Source organism: Aptenodytes patagonicus, chromosome 19 (assembly GCF_965638725.1).
Source record: "Aptenodytes patagonicus chromosome 19, bAptPat1.pri.cur, whole genome shotgun sequence".
NCBI classification, from domain to species: domain Eukaryota; kingdom Metazoa; phylum Chordata; class Aves; order Sphenisciformes; family Spheniscidae; genus Aptenodytes; species Aptenodytes patagonicus.
In genome coordinates this window covers 3,943,527-3,956,842 of record NC_134967.1, presented here as the reverse complement: position 1 = coordinate 3,956,842, position 13,316 = coordinate 3,943,527, and the positions used below count along the sequence as shown (strand labels likewise).

Genomic DNA, 13,316 nt, shown 5'->3' with positions numbered 1-13,316 from the left:
TTTCAAACTGTCAAACTTTCAAAGAGTTATATTAGTTTCCTTGAAAGAATCTTGTCAGTTTTGCATTTTGTTCTGAGCATTTTATATATTTCTTCAGGATCAGGTTCTAGTATGCATGATCACACTAGAGAGTACCTTATTTCTATAGATTTCTGCAGAAATAGGTACTTCTAGATGTGAAGATGGGTATTAGCACCCCGCCCTTAGTTTCTGTTACATTGTTTGAAGAAATTCAGAAGCTGCATTTATTTTATTATCTTTGGAAAAACAAGAAAATACACCTCTTGGCTATAGCTACATGTGCGTTGGTTGTTTACAATATTTCTGTGGGAAGGGCTGATCTGTTATATTATCCATTCTTTTCTGTCATTTGAGTTGTTTGATGATGCTTCATTTTATTCTTGTGTCTTGCCACAGGAATTGGATTTAAATATGTTGCACTTGGAGACGTGGTGATCCTGATCACCTTTGGGCCCCTGGCTGTCATGTTTGCCCATGCTGTGCAGGTCGGTTATCTGTCTGTCTCGCCACTGCTCTACGCTATCCCACTAGCTCTCAGTACTGAGGCCATCCTGCACAGCAACAACACACGAGACATGGAGTCTGACCGGCAGGCGGGTATTGTCACCTTGGCTATCCTCATTGGCCCTGCGTTCTCCTATATTCTCTACACCGTGCTGCTCTTCTTGCCCTACCTGATTTTCTGTGTGCTGGCCACACGCTATACCATCAGCATGGCATTGCCGCTACTCACCATCCCGATGGCATTTTCACTGGAGAGGCAGTTTCGGAGTCAGAGCTTCAACAAAATTCCTCAGCGGACAGCCAAACTCAATCTCCTCTTGGGGCTTTTCTATGTTTTTGGTATTACGCTAGCACCAGCCGGTGCTCTGCCCAAACTGTAACAAGAACTTTAGAGTCAGGCCTCACAATTCAGTATTAACGCTGATTAACAGTGGATGATGTGGGTAGATGATCCATTATGGACAGTGGGAAGAATGGAGAGACTGTCTTGAGCTGTTGATTGTGTGTGAATTTTATAATTTCTCATCTTGGTTAGCTTGTACAACAGACTTTGAAGAAGTGATTTGTCAGTTCTTGGGAAGGGGTGAACTGTGCACCTTTGCTTCAGGGGAGCAAGGCGACGTGAGGACAAGGAAACATTTAAAGAACCTCATCCTTCTGCCACTGAATTCTTTCACTGTCAACTCAATGAAAGTAAGATTGAGCCTCAAATACAAACTCTCTGTTCCCTTCACAAACACAGCGATCGCTCTTATAACTCCTTTTCTTGCCATGGTCAAGGAGTCCAGTGGCTCCTGTGTCGTAAACAGAAAATACTGCCAAATGTTTAGCATCACAACAATGTAGGTGCTATTACTTCACTCCCTTGTGAGCATAGTTCATCTTCATTGGTTGTATGTTTTAATTTTTTGTTGGTGGTTTTTTTTTTTTTCCTAGCCAAATTTTGAGGTTTTATTTCCAAGCCCCCTGAAATGCACTAGATACTAATCCATTAACTGTTGCCTCTGCTTGGTCCTTATAGTCTAGAAATTTCAAAGTTGTATATCTCTGTGGGATGTTGGTGCTAAAATGGAGCATGAATAGCCCACTACACAAACTTCAAGCCAAACCCATTAAATTTATATTCCGCTACGAAAGCTGAAGCTGTGAATGCAAATAGTGCAACTGAAAAGCCCTCAATGAATAGAAAAACAAGTGGTTTCCATTTTTGGATTTGCTTAGAATTTATTCTCTGAAATGACAGTCTTGGAGTTTATGGGGACAGACAGACAGAGTGCCGGATTTCTCTGGCTGCGTATAGATTAATGGATACATGAGTGGAAGAATAAATGCTTAGTTTAAAAAAAAAAAAAAAATTTTTTTTCAATTGTCATTCTCTGTTTATTTAGAGGCCTGGAGTCAAATGTCTTATAATAAGAAGCCCAGTTGAGCAAAGGAGAAAGATATTAGTGTTAGAAAAAAGAAATCAGGATTATTGCATTGGCTCTGCATAAAAATTAGGACTGGAAACAGGAAGAAACCATTTTTGTTAACAAGATTTTTCCTAATAAGAGTCCAGAGTTTGTGTGACTGAATCACGTTTAAATGTTAAATTAGCTCTGAAGTGAAGTTCCCCACCTCTTTCCCCCTGCTACACCTTATGGTGTTGTTCTGTTTTCTCCTACAGATCTTGCCACTTGATAGTCATGTGGCCCTTTGGAGAACTGACTGTTTCAGCAATTATGTAGCAGTGTGAAAAACATGCCAAACACAACTGGGAAAAAGTGTGACTTCCGGTGCAAAGATGAATTTGATCCATACCATGTTACTCAGTGGCAACCGAATTCTCTCCTGTATTGAAGAAAAAGTATTCGTTTCCTGTATGCAGGGTTTTGGTGAAAAGTTTGTTTACAGGAGTTGTGGAAAACTTCAGAGGAATTGGTACAGGTGTTAAACTAGAGCTGCTGGTGCCTGGAGCACAACCTTGCTTTTGAACTAAGTGGGAGCGTGCTAGCCACTATGTGAAGGGCTTTTAAACATGAGCAATAAACTAGCGTGGTGTTATCCTGCATCTGTCGTAAGTTATGCCCTTGTGGTGTTCGTCTGAAAGTGCTGAGTGTTACATTAGTGGAGTGTACTGACAGTAGTAAAGCTGAGTTGATGGTACAAGATGACATGGTATAGATAGTTAAGTGACTGTTTTTATGGCTTCATGTTATCCAGTGTTACCCAGCTGTTGGTCTCCTGCTTTACAGCTGTGCTGTAGTCAAGGGGAAGGATTCTTTGCAGGTGTATTTTATGAGCCACAGTTTCATCTTTCATTAAAATTGGGCAAATGATCTCACTAATCTGAATAGGCACAAGACAAGAGGAAATGGACTTCAGCAACTGCGTGCTGCTTTCTACAGCAAAATACTTGTTTAGATTAGAAACATGAGGAGAAAATGCAAAAGTTCAGCTCAGCTGGATGGAGGGAGATATCCAGAAGGTTTTGGAAACTGTTTTCAATACAGACACACAACGCAGCATCTACTGTTACTTCTTTGTGGACCTACAGAATAAAGAAGAGCCTGGCTCCAAGACCCACTTCACTTTTCTGCAAAGCAAAAGCTCTTCTAGGGATATGGACCGAGCTGGTGAATCTGTTAACCTTGCAACTGGGGATATGTGGGTTTATTAGGTTAATCCCAACATGGCTTTGTTGCTACCCTTTGTAGCAGCTGCGTGCTTTATTTTATGATAGCTTGTTCCTGTAGATCAGTTTAAAAGAATGGATAGTTATCTTTTCCTACTCCTTTTACATAAACTAGAGTACTCAAGCTAAATTCCTTAAAGTAACTAATACTTGGCTCATATCTTTGATAACTGTAATGGTAACAGTGGAAAGATCTAGGATATGATCATTGGTGGAGTAGTGTATGTAACTCTAGTTGTATCTAGGTTACCCTTTACTAGCAGGGAAAAGCCCCGTGTGTAGGATGTCTGCTTACTCCTGGAAAGGACCAGTGCTTTTTGTTACAGAGATGAAGGAAGAGCTCACTAGTACATGTATGTGTTTGTGGAACACTTTTCAAGGTGGGAGGGATTCAAAGCATTTTAATAGTAAGAATGAGATGAAAATTTGCTAATTCCTTACTAGCAGATGCTGGTTGCCTCCAATTCCCTGTCTGTGAAAAACAGTATCATTCCAGGTTCTTAAGGGTATTAGTAGTAAATAACACATTATTCACTGTGGCTTTGAGGAAGTAATTTAACTTCTCTGTGTCTCAGAAAACAGCTAATTTTTGCCTACCTCACAGGGATGCTGAGCTGACATCATTGTCATAGAGAGCTTTGAAAGTAAAAAGTGCTTTATCTCTGTGTGCTTTCCAAAAGCATGTTAGTACTAGAAAACATTTTGGGTATGAACTAACCTAACAGGTGACTTAACCAATGTAAGTAGACCAAAATAATCTCCACATAGACATTGAGTGGTAAGAGAGGTTCCTTTATTGGTTTGTTTTGTGATGAGGATGCTGGGTCTCTTTCCCTACCCCTTTCCTCCCTGTCCGATGCTACTTTCCCTGAATATAAACTTTCTAAACTTCTTTCAGGTCTCTCTTGATGAGCTGTGTTGCAATGTGATGAGTCTACACTGGTAGATGAACAGATCTGTAGCCCATCTGTTGATATGTCCTAAAGCACCTTCTGGCCTTTCTTCTTATCCAATAAAGTGTCTGAATGTTATTCTGTTAATTATGCTGTGTTTGATTATTTTATATCGCTCCAGTTGTATTTTTGCACATGTATTAGAGCATCCTCCTGGAAGGAGAAGGGTCTTTGTCTGCCGTGTTTATAGTATAAGTGCATAAAACATCATACTTTTTTTTGTGTAAGAGTCCTTTTATGAATCACATAGTCCTGTCCTTCCATATCATTGGGTAAAAAGTTCAGTAGCAGTGATCATCTCATACTAATGGCAGACTTCAGAATAGTTTCGGTATTTTCATCAATGAGCAGAATTTTCTTTGATGCCATTTTCTGTGTCATGTACTGTTCAGCATTTGTAAGGAAGTTTCAGCTGAACTTTTAATCTTTTTAATAAAGATGGACTTTTTCTTCCTCACCTGTGTGGTCTGCCATTCTTCCAGTGCCATGGTCTCTGCTTCTGGCTTGTAATGATTTTATTTGCTCCATAGGACTGTGACAGCATAATGCCTCCCCCGTGTGTGTCATTAATAAGCCTAAAGCATGGTTTGAAATTTTTCTGTCTTGGCCACTGGTGCAATCTTCTATACAAATGCATGTACAATTAGCTTGAGGAGACTAAGAAGTCTTATTTGTCTTACATGTTTTCTGGCTCTTTTTTTCGTATGTGGTTAAAGTGGTTTCAACAGTCTCGAGAAACTTCTTGGCTCTGCCACCTCTATTGTCGATGATGCACATAGGTGAAAACAGATACAAAGAAGACTTGATGTGTGAGGGATTTGTGAAATCAAATGATTTCAATTTTTGCTTCTAGATTAAAATCCATCTGAGTAGGAAACAACAAAAGAAGTTCCTGCAGTAAAGCTTAGTAACCATAAACCATTGTGGAGCTAATGCTTTTACCTGCAACGCTACCTTACTATCATTGTCTGCTTTGAAGTGATTTTCTGTTTGGGTTTGCAGGACATTCTGTGATTCTAAGACAGCAAGGCCTGGGGGAAATATTTTTCAACCTTTCTGAGGTGCAGAGTGGGTCCCAAGGTCATAGCATTTGGAGATAATTTTAGAGGATAAAATGCAGAATAGCATGGCATCGAGATACACGTGGGCTGTACTCAAGAATCCTCCCAAAGAAATATGATAAAGCTCTTTTTCTGAATCTCCAGAAACCAGTCTGCCGAGTATCCTTTAGCGAGACAGCATGCTGGGTGTTTTGTTAATACTGTAATTGTTCTGCACTTGCTCTTAAAACACACTCTAACGCTTTGTCCTGGTAGCAGGCAGAGTCTATTAGTAGTCAGCTTAAACTCATTTTAAAGAAACTGGACCTCTAATAGAAAATGTTGAGAGTTTTGAAATTCATCCACGTTGAACACCTTTTTGTCCAGTGCCTGTCTAGGTGGAGGCTGTAATTCTGAGTGTCCGCAGATGGCAGCATTGCTCTTCCACCACTGCTCCAGCACTGTGGTACCTGTGCCCTAGGCTGAGAGATCCTCTGCTGGGCAGACAACAGGGGCCACTGCAGAGCGCTAAAATTGTCCTGGTACCTTTGACCTTGTTCCACAGTCTAAAAAAAACCTGATTCCCCCTGAGAGAAGTGGTGGACCAGATTCTGCTGTTGCTGCTCCTCTGTTGCTCTAAAAGGTTGATCCAAAATCCTAGGTCCACTTCTTACTGAGTGGCAAAATGTTTTATGCAGCAGACTGTATTGTTATTGGAGGAGGAAGGAGGGGTGTCCCTCCTGCATTTATGGTTTTAGGGGTTGTGCAGGCTCAGGTCACTGCATTGATCAGCACTTCCTTCTTATTTGGGAGGAATTTTTTTAAATCCATGACACCTAGGAGGTTTTTTGTGTTTTTTTTTTCTCTCGAGCCAGTGGATCAAAAATCTTCAGGACAATGGAGAAAGGAGACTTTCCAAATATGTACTTAAAACTGCCTCATTTTTTTGTCTCTATAGGAATTTGTTAGCTGTATTTGCAAGATCTTTTAGTGTTTGTCTGGCTGTACCTCATTGGGTCTCCTCTGGTGTAAGGAAACTTGGGAGGTAGATGGCTGCAGATGAATTTCTGATGTGCAGATTATGTCTGGCCAGATGCTTCTGGCCCAGGCAGGTAATGGCAGAAACACGCATTTGAAGAAAGCCAGTCAGCTCTATCTTACATTTTTAAAGCCTTTGCTGATGGCTTAATAAGCTTATTCTGGTCAGATGCTGAAGGCTGAGCTTTCAAAAGAGTGTGGGCAAGCTGTGCTTCATGGGTAGTACACTTGTGTGGGGAAAAAATGCAGTGTCTGCACACTCTGAGATGTACTTCAGTCAATGGCTTTTAACACATCTTGAATCACTGTTGGAAAATCTTAATACTTTTATAGTGTTTTTAGGAGCTTGGACTATATTCTCTCTATTTCGTAGGTGAGTAGTCTGAGTCACTGCTGCTTAATCAAGGTCATGCTCCTACATGAGAGTTCTCCTTTCCAGTCTAGTACCTTAATAATAACTACGCCTTTCCTCTCACATATTGGTTTGTCTTTTAGGTCACTGGTAGATTATTTTTATTTAAATCACCTTTGGTTGCTTTATAGTTGGAGTTTTGTGCCTGCTGAATTACATATTTAAGGAATGAAATGCTGCTCTGGCTTTTTAAAGCTATTTTTCATTTTAAGGTGGAGTGAAATATCTAGCCCAGTTAAAATCTATAGCTCCCAGAACTGCTAAAAAATGCGTAAGTTTTAATAAAACTCAGCACGGCTGGCTTAGTGCAGCTGTATGTCTAAAGGAAACAGGCCAAGCACTGGATAGAATAATGCCCATGCTTTACTGACTGAAATAAGGTTTTTGCTCTTTTGTGTAACTCAGAGTAAGACCTAAAATGAACATGTTTATCAAGTTTTCTTTTACACCTTCTGATGATGATAACTCTTAATACTGTCAGTGCTTATCCTTTCTATATAGTTGCCTTTCTATATAGTTAGATCACAGGAAAGCCCATGTTCTAATCCAGATGTTTCAGTGGCCACATGGATTTGAATGAGAAATATTTGAAGGACATAGTTCAGCATTCCTTTGGGGTCAGCTGAGAGAGTGTCACTTGCTTCAGTATTCAAGTCTCACTGATCTCCAGGCACAGTGGGTTACCGACCAAGTGTATCTATTCCCTTGGAAAGAAACCTATGCTTGGGCATCCATCCCAGACTTCATGCGTGCACTGTCTTGGGAGAGAAGTTCACACACTGGAGTTCACAAGCTCTGCACATGAAGACCCAAATGTTTTTTAAAAACAGAACAAATCCAAACAAAACTATAACCCCTGATTGTCCTCTGCTGACTTCTCATCTGGCTGCCAAGGCCAGAGTGGTTTGAAGAATTAAAAATCTATGGCACCATTGTGCTGCTTTCTCATGAAAACAACAAGGCGGAGAATCTGCTCATTAATCAGATGGTTCTGTCAATAATCAATCAAGATGCTGGCTGAGAGATGTGTCACATAGGCAGTTTGTCAGGGACCAAGGAAAGCGGTGAGAACCTCACTAAAACACATGATCTGGCATGCTGCTCTAAGAGCTTGAAAGTGATCGAGAGCTCAGCAACAGGAGAAGAGGTTAGGGTCTGCCTCCTACAGTCTAACTCTTGGTTGGCACCTTTCAGATGTCTTGTCCTAGCCTAGACTAGTACTGGGCAGCTCTGCTCTTCTGGCAGTGGTTTTAGGTGCTAACTGAGGTGGGAGATCCTGGCATCTGCTCTTTGTTTCTAGTGCTAGATCAGTGGCCAGTTTGTTAACTGGGAAATGCTGAATAGCCCAGCAATTTTAACAAAGGTTAGAGGAGTCTTCCCTCTTCTTCTTTTAGGGTAGAATGGAAAGTTCTTTCAGGCAGTGGTTTGGTTTGTGTGGGAAACAGTGCTTTGTAACTGATTTAGCACAAAGAATAAAGACAATGCGTATTTTTAGGTGTCCCAGTAAGCCAAAAAAGAAGGCCTGCTCCCTGAATCAGCTGACTTACTAGTGGTAAAGGAATAAACTGAATGTCTGCTCCATTTAAGGGGCAAATTCAGGCTGTTTGCATCTCACGCAGTGTTTGCAAATAAGGCTGTGAAACATCATCACGCTGTGGGAAATAAGCAGTTTCTTAGACTTTGACCTAATGGAAAGAGGGTCTAATAAACCATCTTCCCAGTCTTGTTAGCTATTGTCTTAAGAGTTGATGAAATTAGTTCAGATAGATTATAAATTACTTTCTGTATGGCATAAGGCCACTGTATGCCATAGTTGAGTCATATTTTAACCCAGGGGGGATAGCTCTACTACTGTATAAACCTTAGCTCCGGTCAATATAAATAAAGGAGAGGTTGAGAATAACATGCTAGAGATTCATGTGCTTTTTTTTGTGTGTTCTAGAGCTCAATAAAGCCTTAAGAGTATACTTGGTGCTGTGCCATACCATTCTTCATCTGGTCTTTCTTCTTCCTTAAATTAGTTCTTAAGTAGAAGTTAATTAGCCACCCAGAAACACAAAGCTTCCTCCTCAGTGATGTGCTGTAGGCTTTCTATAAAGTTCCCTTCTGCATTTATCCCCTGCAGCATCCCTGCTTCTTCAAACCTTTGCAGTTGAGGTTTCCAGGAAAAGGTGGTACAACGTTTGCATGTGGATGGGGAGAGGAGGATTAAGGGGAGAGATAAAGAAGGGAGATGGAGAGGACGGTTATGTATTAATGAACTTCAGAAGCTGAAATCCTGTCTTACTTTGTGCCAAAAGATTTTTCTTTTTTTCCCCACTACCTCACAAGGCAGGAATCGTATGCTGTTCTGTGAGCAATAGTGGGTCAGCGTGGCACACAGAGCTTCCCTGCCTCTGTCCTCCTTTCAGCCTGAATTCTAAAATCCATATCCCAAATTACCTCGTTTTCAAGGTCATTGGATCCTAGGATTTTAACTTGTTCAAATGCAAGAGAAAGGATGAGCCAGGGAAGCTGAACCTAAACTATTCCAGGTTTTTAGTGGTTCTGTCAGTATCCCTGCATAAGAAGTAGGTACACAGAAATTCAGGTGTTCACGAGGGAAAAAAAAATCTCTCTTATATGTAGGGAATTTTAGCATTTTTATGTAGTGCTGCTTCGTGCAGAGATACTCAGCATTTTCACAAAGATGATGGTATGACTCTTAGGACTGAAGAGCCTGGGATTTGGAGAAGGGAAGTGACTTGCCCCAGTGTGTGAACTTTGCATGTGCCTTCTGAGATTACAAGTCCTATGTATTTGTCTACTGGCTTACTCCTTGTCTTCTGCAGAACTATGTCCTGGGAAACCATTAAACAGGAAAATGGTCTGTTCCCAGGGTATGTGTGTGTATAGGAATCTCCAGCTTCAAACAATGTTTATGGCCAGAAACAGCCAAGTCCTAAATTCCTCTGTCCCTTTCTGCAGCCTCTGATCAGTAGATACACATGTGAGATACACCTATCGACAGAAGAGTACTGGGCTGAAGGCAGCAGCACCAAGGTGTTTCTGCTTTCTGTGAGTCAGGAAGGGTTGAATGCATGTACATACATGAAAGTGATGCACGTTCCCATTGCGAGTTAACTCATTTCCAGACGGTGAAGAAACGCATCTAAGTAATTTAGAGGCCCAGAATGTCTCCTGAGGATTGAGACATAAAAAGAAGAATATCAATCTTTCTAGCAAGCTAACCCACAGGAGAAGAAAAAAATGAATGTTTTCTAGAGATCTGTATGCTTTTTTGTGTGGGAGAGAATGTGTGTTTTGTTCTGACTTGTGTAAAAAGCATCTTATGGAGGAAAAGTTAAAGGGAAGAAATGTTTTCAGCATTTACTTCGGCAAGGCTTTGTACTTTCTAGGGAAAACTGAATTTGAATCATTGAATCATTGAGGTTGGAAAAGACCTCTAAGATCATCGAGTCCAACCGTCGACCCAACACCACCACCCACTAAACCATGTCCCTAAGTGCCTCATCTACTCGTCTTTTAAATACCTCCAGGGATGGGGACTCCACCACTTCCCTGGGCAGCCTGTTCCAATGTTTCACCACTCTTTCAGTAAAGAAATTTTTCCTTACATCCAATCTAAACCTCCCCTGGCGCAACTTGAGGCCGTTTCCTCTCGTCCTATCACTTGTTACTTGGGAGAAGAGACCGACCCCCCCCTCGCTACAACCTCCTTTCAGGTAGTTGTAGAGAGCGATGAGATCTCCCCTCAGCCTCCTTTTCTCCAGGCTAAACAACCCCAGTTCCCTCAGCCGCTCCTCATAAGACTTGTTCTCCAGACCCCTCACCAGTCTCGTTGCCCTTCTCTGGACACGCTCCAGCACCTCAACATCCTTCTTGTAGTGAGGGGCCCAAAACTGAACACAGTATTCGAGGTGCGGCCTAAAATTTGCTGTAGATTCTTTCTCTTACACTCAAAACCTGGCCATCCTAGTCACCACTCTCCTGCTAACTGGTTTGGGGGAAAAATTGAAATTCTGTGAGGCCCTGTCTGTGTATGGAGAAGGGACAGGGAATAGTTTGAGTCCCAGGGAGGTAGTGCAATAGAAATGTCTATCCTGCAATGGGAATGGTGGAAATAGACTATTAAATTTTCATCTGCTAAACAAGAGCTTTAACACTAAAATTGACCCAAATTGTCAGGCTATGGTGGTACATGTAGAAATGTTGTATTTGGATCTTGTGTAGCTTTGAACAGTTTGGCTGAAATAGTAGCATAAAGCACCTTGGAGATGGGGCTGACACTGATGGAAAGGGCTGCCATCAAATGGTGCCAGTCCAGGTGTGAAAGTCAGAAACTAGCTCCTGTGACAGCAGGGCTGTTCACAATACTAGCACAGGCATTTGTAAAATGTCAGTGGCCAAACACAGTCTGGCCAAACACAGTCTGTGCCCCATTTTTTGTCCTTGATGTGAAACAGCTGTCCAAAGAGACTATGGTGTTCCAGCAGGCACTTTACTGGGGTGACAGCCCGCTTGGACAGGAAAGGACATTTGAGTGCTGGGAGCTTTGAACTCTGCACGTGATACTGGTCTGTAAAAGATGCAGACAGCTGCATTATTCTGTGTCTTTGTGGTAGTAAATCAGTTTGGGGTCCTTGATCAGTTCAGGGACCAGCTAGAGGAGGAGTCATTTACAATAACAAAGCTGATGTGGGTGGGCACAGAAGTAAAGGCATAAAGATGAAGGCAGTGCCTGGTGGAAGTCTAATGGTCTTATAATGCATTTCCAGAGTTCATTCCTGGCTGCAGTTTTACAGGTGGCAGCTGAATCAGAGATGGAAATGAAATAGTTTCATTATCAAGTCCTTACACTTCAATTTGCTATAAATTGCTCCAGTCACTGCCAAGTGAGTGACAGTAAAGAGAGTCCCCTGGCTTGTTGCCTAGCCCATGAATATAATTTCAATCAGTGCTCACTGTAGACATCCTGGATGGGCAGAATAGCATGTATATGTGGTTGCAAGGTAGGACTGAAGTGAGCTGGAAGAGCTGTATATGGAGAACCAAGATCGGAAAAAGAATAGGGCTAAGGGGATCTGGCAGAGCTTTTTATAGTCCTAGACCTGAAAAAGCTGTCTAGCACTTGCTGGGATGTCAGGAGTCCTTCTAATTAGGAGGGAGCTGGCTAGCAGCAATCCGTTGTGCTCAGCCCCTGTCCCTGATGCCCTGTTAGCTCACTGCATCACCTAATCTTAGTCCCTGTGCTTTGTCCTGGAGCAGGGCTCTGCGGCTGATGCTGCAGCTTATCTTATTGCCTCACCAATTGGGATTCTGTGCTTGCTAGAGTTCAAGGTTGGGCTATAAAAATCGGTTCTAGTCTGAAATCTGCCATAAAACTAGTTACACGTGAATGGATGTATTTACCAGGCTGCAGGGGGAAATGAGCTCAGACATTGACAAAGGAGAAAGTCTTGGTTTCTGACAGATCTTTTTGTTAGTTTTATTTTCAGTATAACCTTAAAAAGTCTCCATATTTTTCTCATGCAGGCTGTTAGCACACTTATTAGAAATTCTTTTTACCTAATGTAGCGCACACCTTTGTGGTTTGCAGTGAATTGGAAAAAACCCAGCAAAATGTCATCTGTGAGACAGCACTGGTGTTTGAGAGGATTCAGACAAGATCCCTGGCTGCTCAAAAGGTGTAGTTAACAACCTGAAAAATTATCTGTTTACAGCAAGCCCTACCCATATTAACAAACGAGTGGGTTTGATTTATCTCCAAGAACCATGAGGGCTGAATTTTCTTTTTTGCTCCTGTCCATGATCTTTATTCCTCTTTTGACACCAGTCTTTGTCTAGTGTCTCATTCAGAAATGAGCAGTTCCTTGAGGATGCTTTCTTTTCCAGAGACACATTCCTTCTCCTTATTAATTGGTAAGAGTCCTTGTATGAAACATTCAGTGGTTGTTGATAGCAGTAATACTACCAAGGAGACACCAGATATAATCTGGACTATGAACTTCATTAGTTTCTGTGAAGTGATCCTCACACACCATTGCTGATTTTGGCTCCTTTTTTTTTTTTGGTTTAGGACTAGATTTAAGGCCATCGATGTTTTCTGTTTATTTCCTGCTGAGATGGGGATAGTGTGTTTGACTTGCTCTCTGTGTTTTGTTCTGCATTTGTGAAGATGTTTTACAAGAGCTAGCTTGGTTCCACTGTATTTACAAGCTCCTCTGTGCTGCAGCCTGGTTCCACTGTATTTACAAGCTCCTTTGTGCTGCAGCCAAACACTTCACAGTCCTTGAGAGATTATTTTGTGATTTAATATGGGTTCTCTATAATGAATAGAACACCTCCCCATCCCCCATGCTTTTCTGCTAATGCTATTGCCTTTCAGTGCCATAACCTTGAAAAAAGCTGACAACACAGCAGCAATATTACCTAGACAACTTATCTTCTGAGCACTTCATGGTGGGCTGCCAGATCTGGGCTGGAGAAGTATTTATCCGGCTCTGTTTAGACAGGAGCAGGCTCTTGCATACAAGCTAACCAGCCAGCACCCTTTAGAGAATGGACTTTATCATCCTTTGTGTTTGTGGATGTTGTGAGCTGTTGTTTTACAGCAGCTGGGAGAAAGGCGTATCCCACTCTATGTTCCATTAAGAAACACAAGACAGATGCTG

General features: G+C 41.7%; 1 protein-coding gene across 4 annotated transcripts in view; it reads left to right on the top strand.

Moving 5' to 3' along the window:
- Positions 1-13,316, top strand: part of UBIAD1 (UbiA prenyltransferase domain containing 1) — a 36,613-nt gene that overhangs the window by 1,366 nt on the left and 21,931 nt on the right. For 2 of the 4 annotated variants that reach the window (XM_076356066.1, XM_076356067.1), the window contains one exon: positions 418-4,239. In XM_076356066.1, the coding sequence (XP_076212181.1) occupies positions 418-905 (488 nt within the window). In that variant the 3' untranslated portion in view covers positions 906-4,239. Of the gene's footprint in view, positions 1-417; positions 4,240-13,316 lie in introns of those variants that run through there. The other 2 variants (XR_012996822.1, XR_012996823.1) reach the window with 2 other exon arrangements.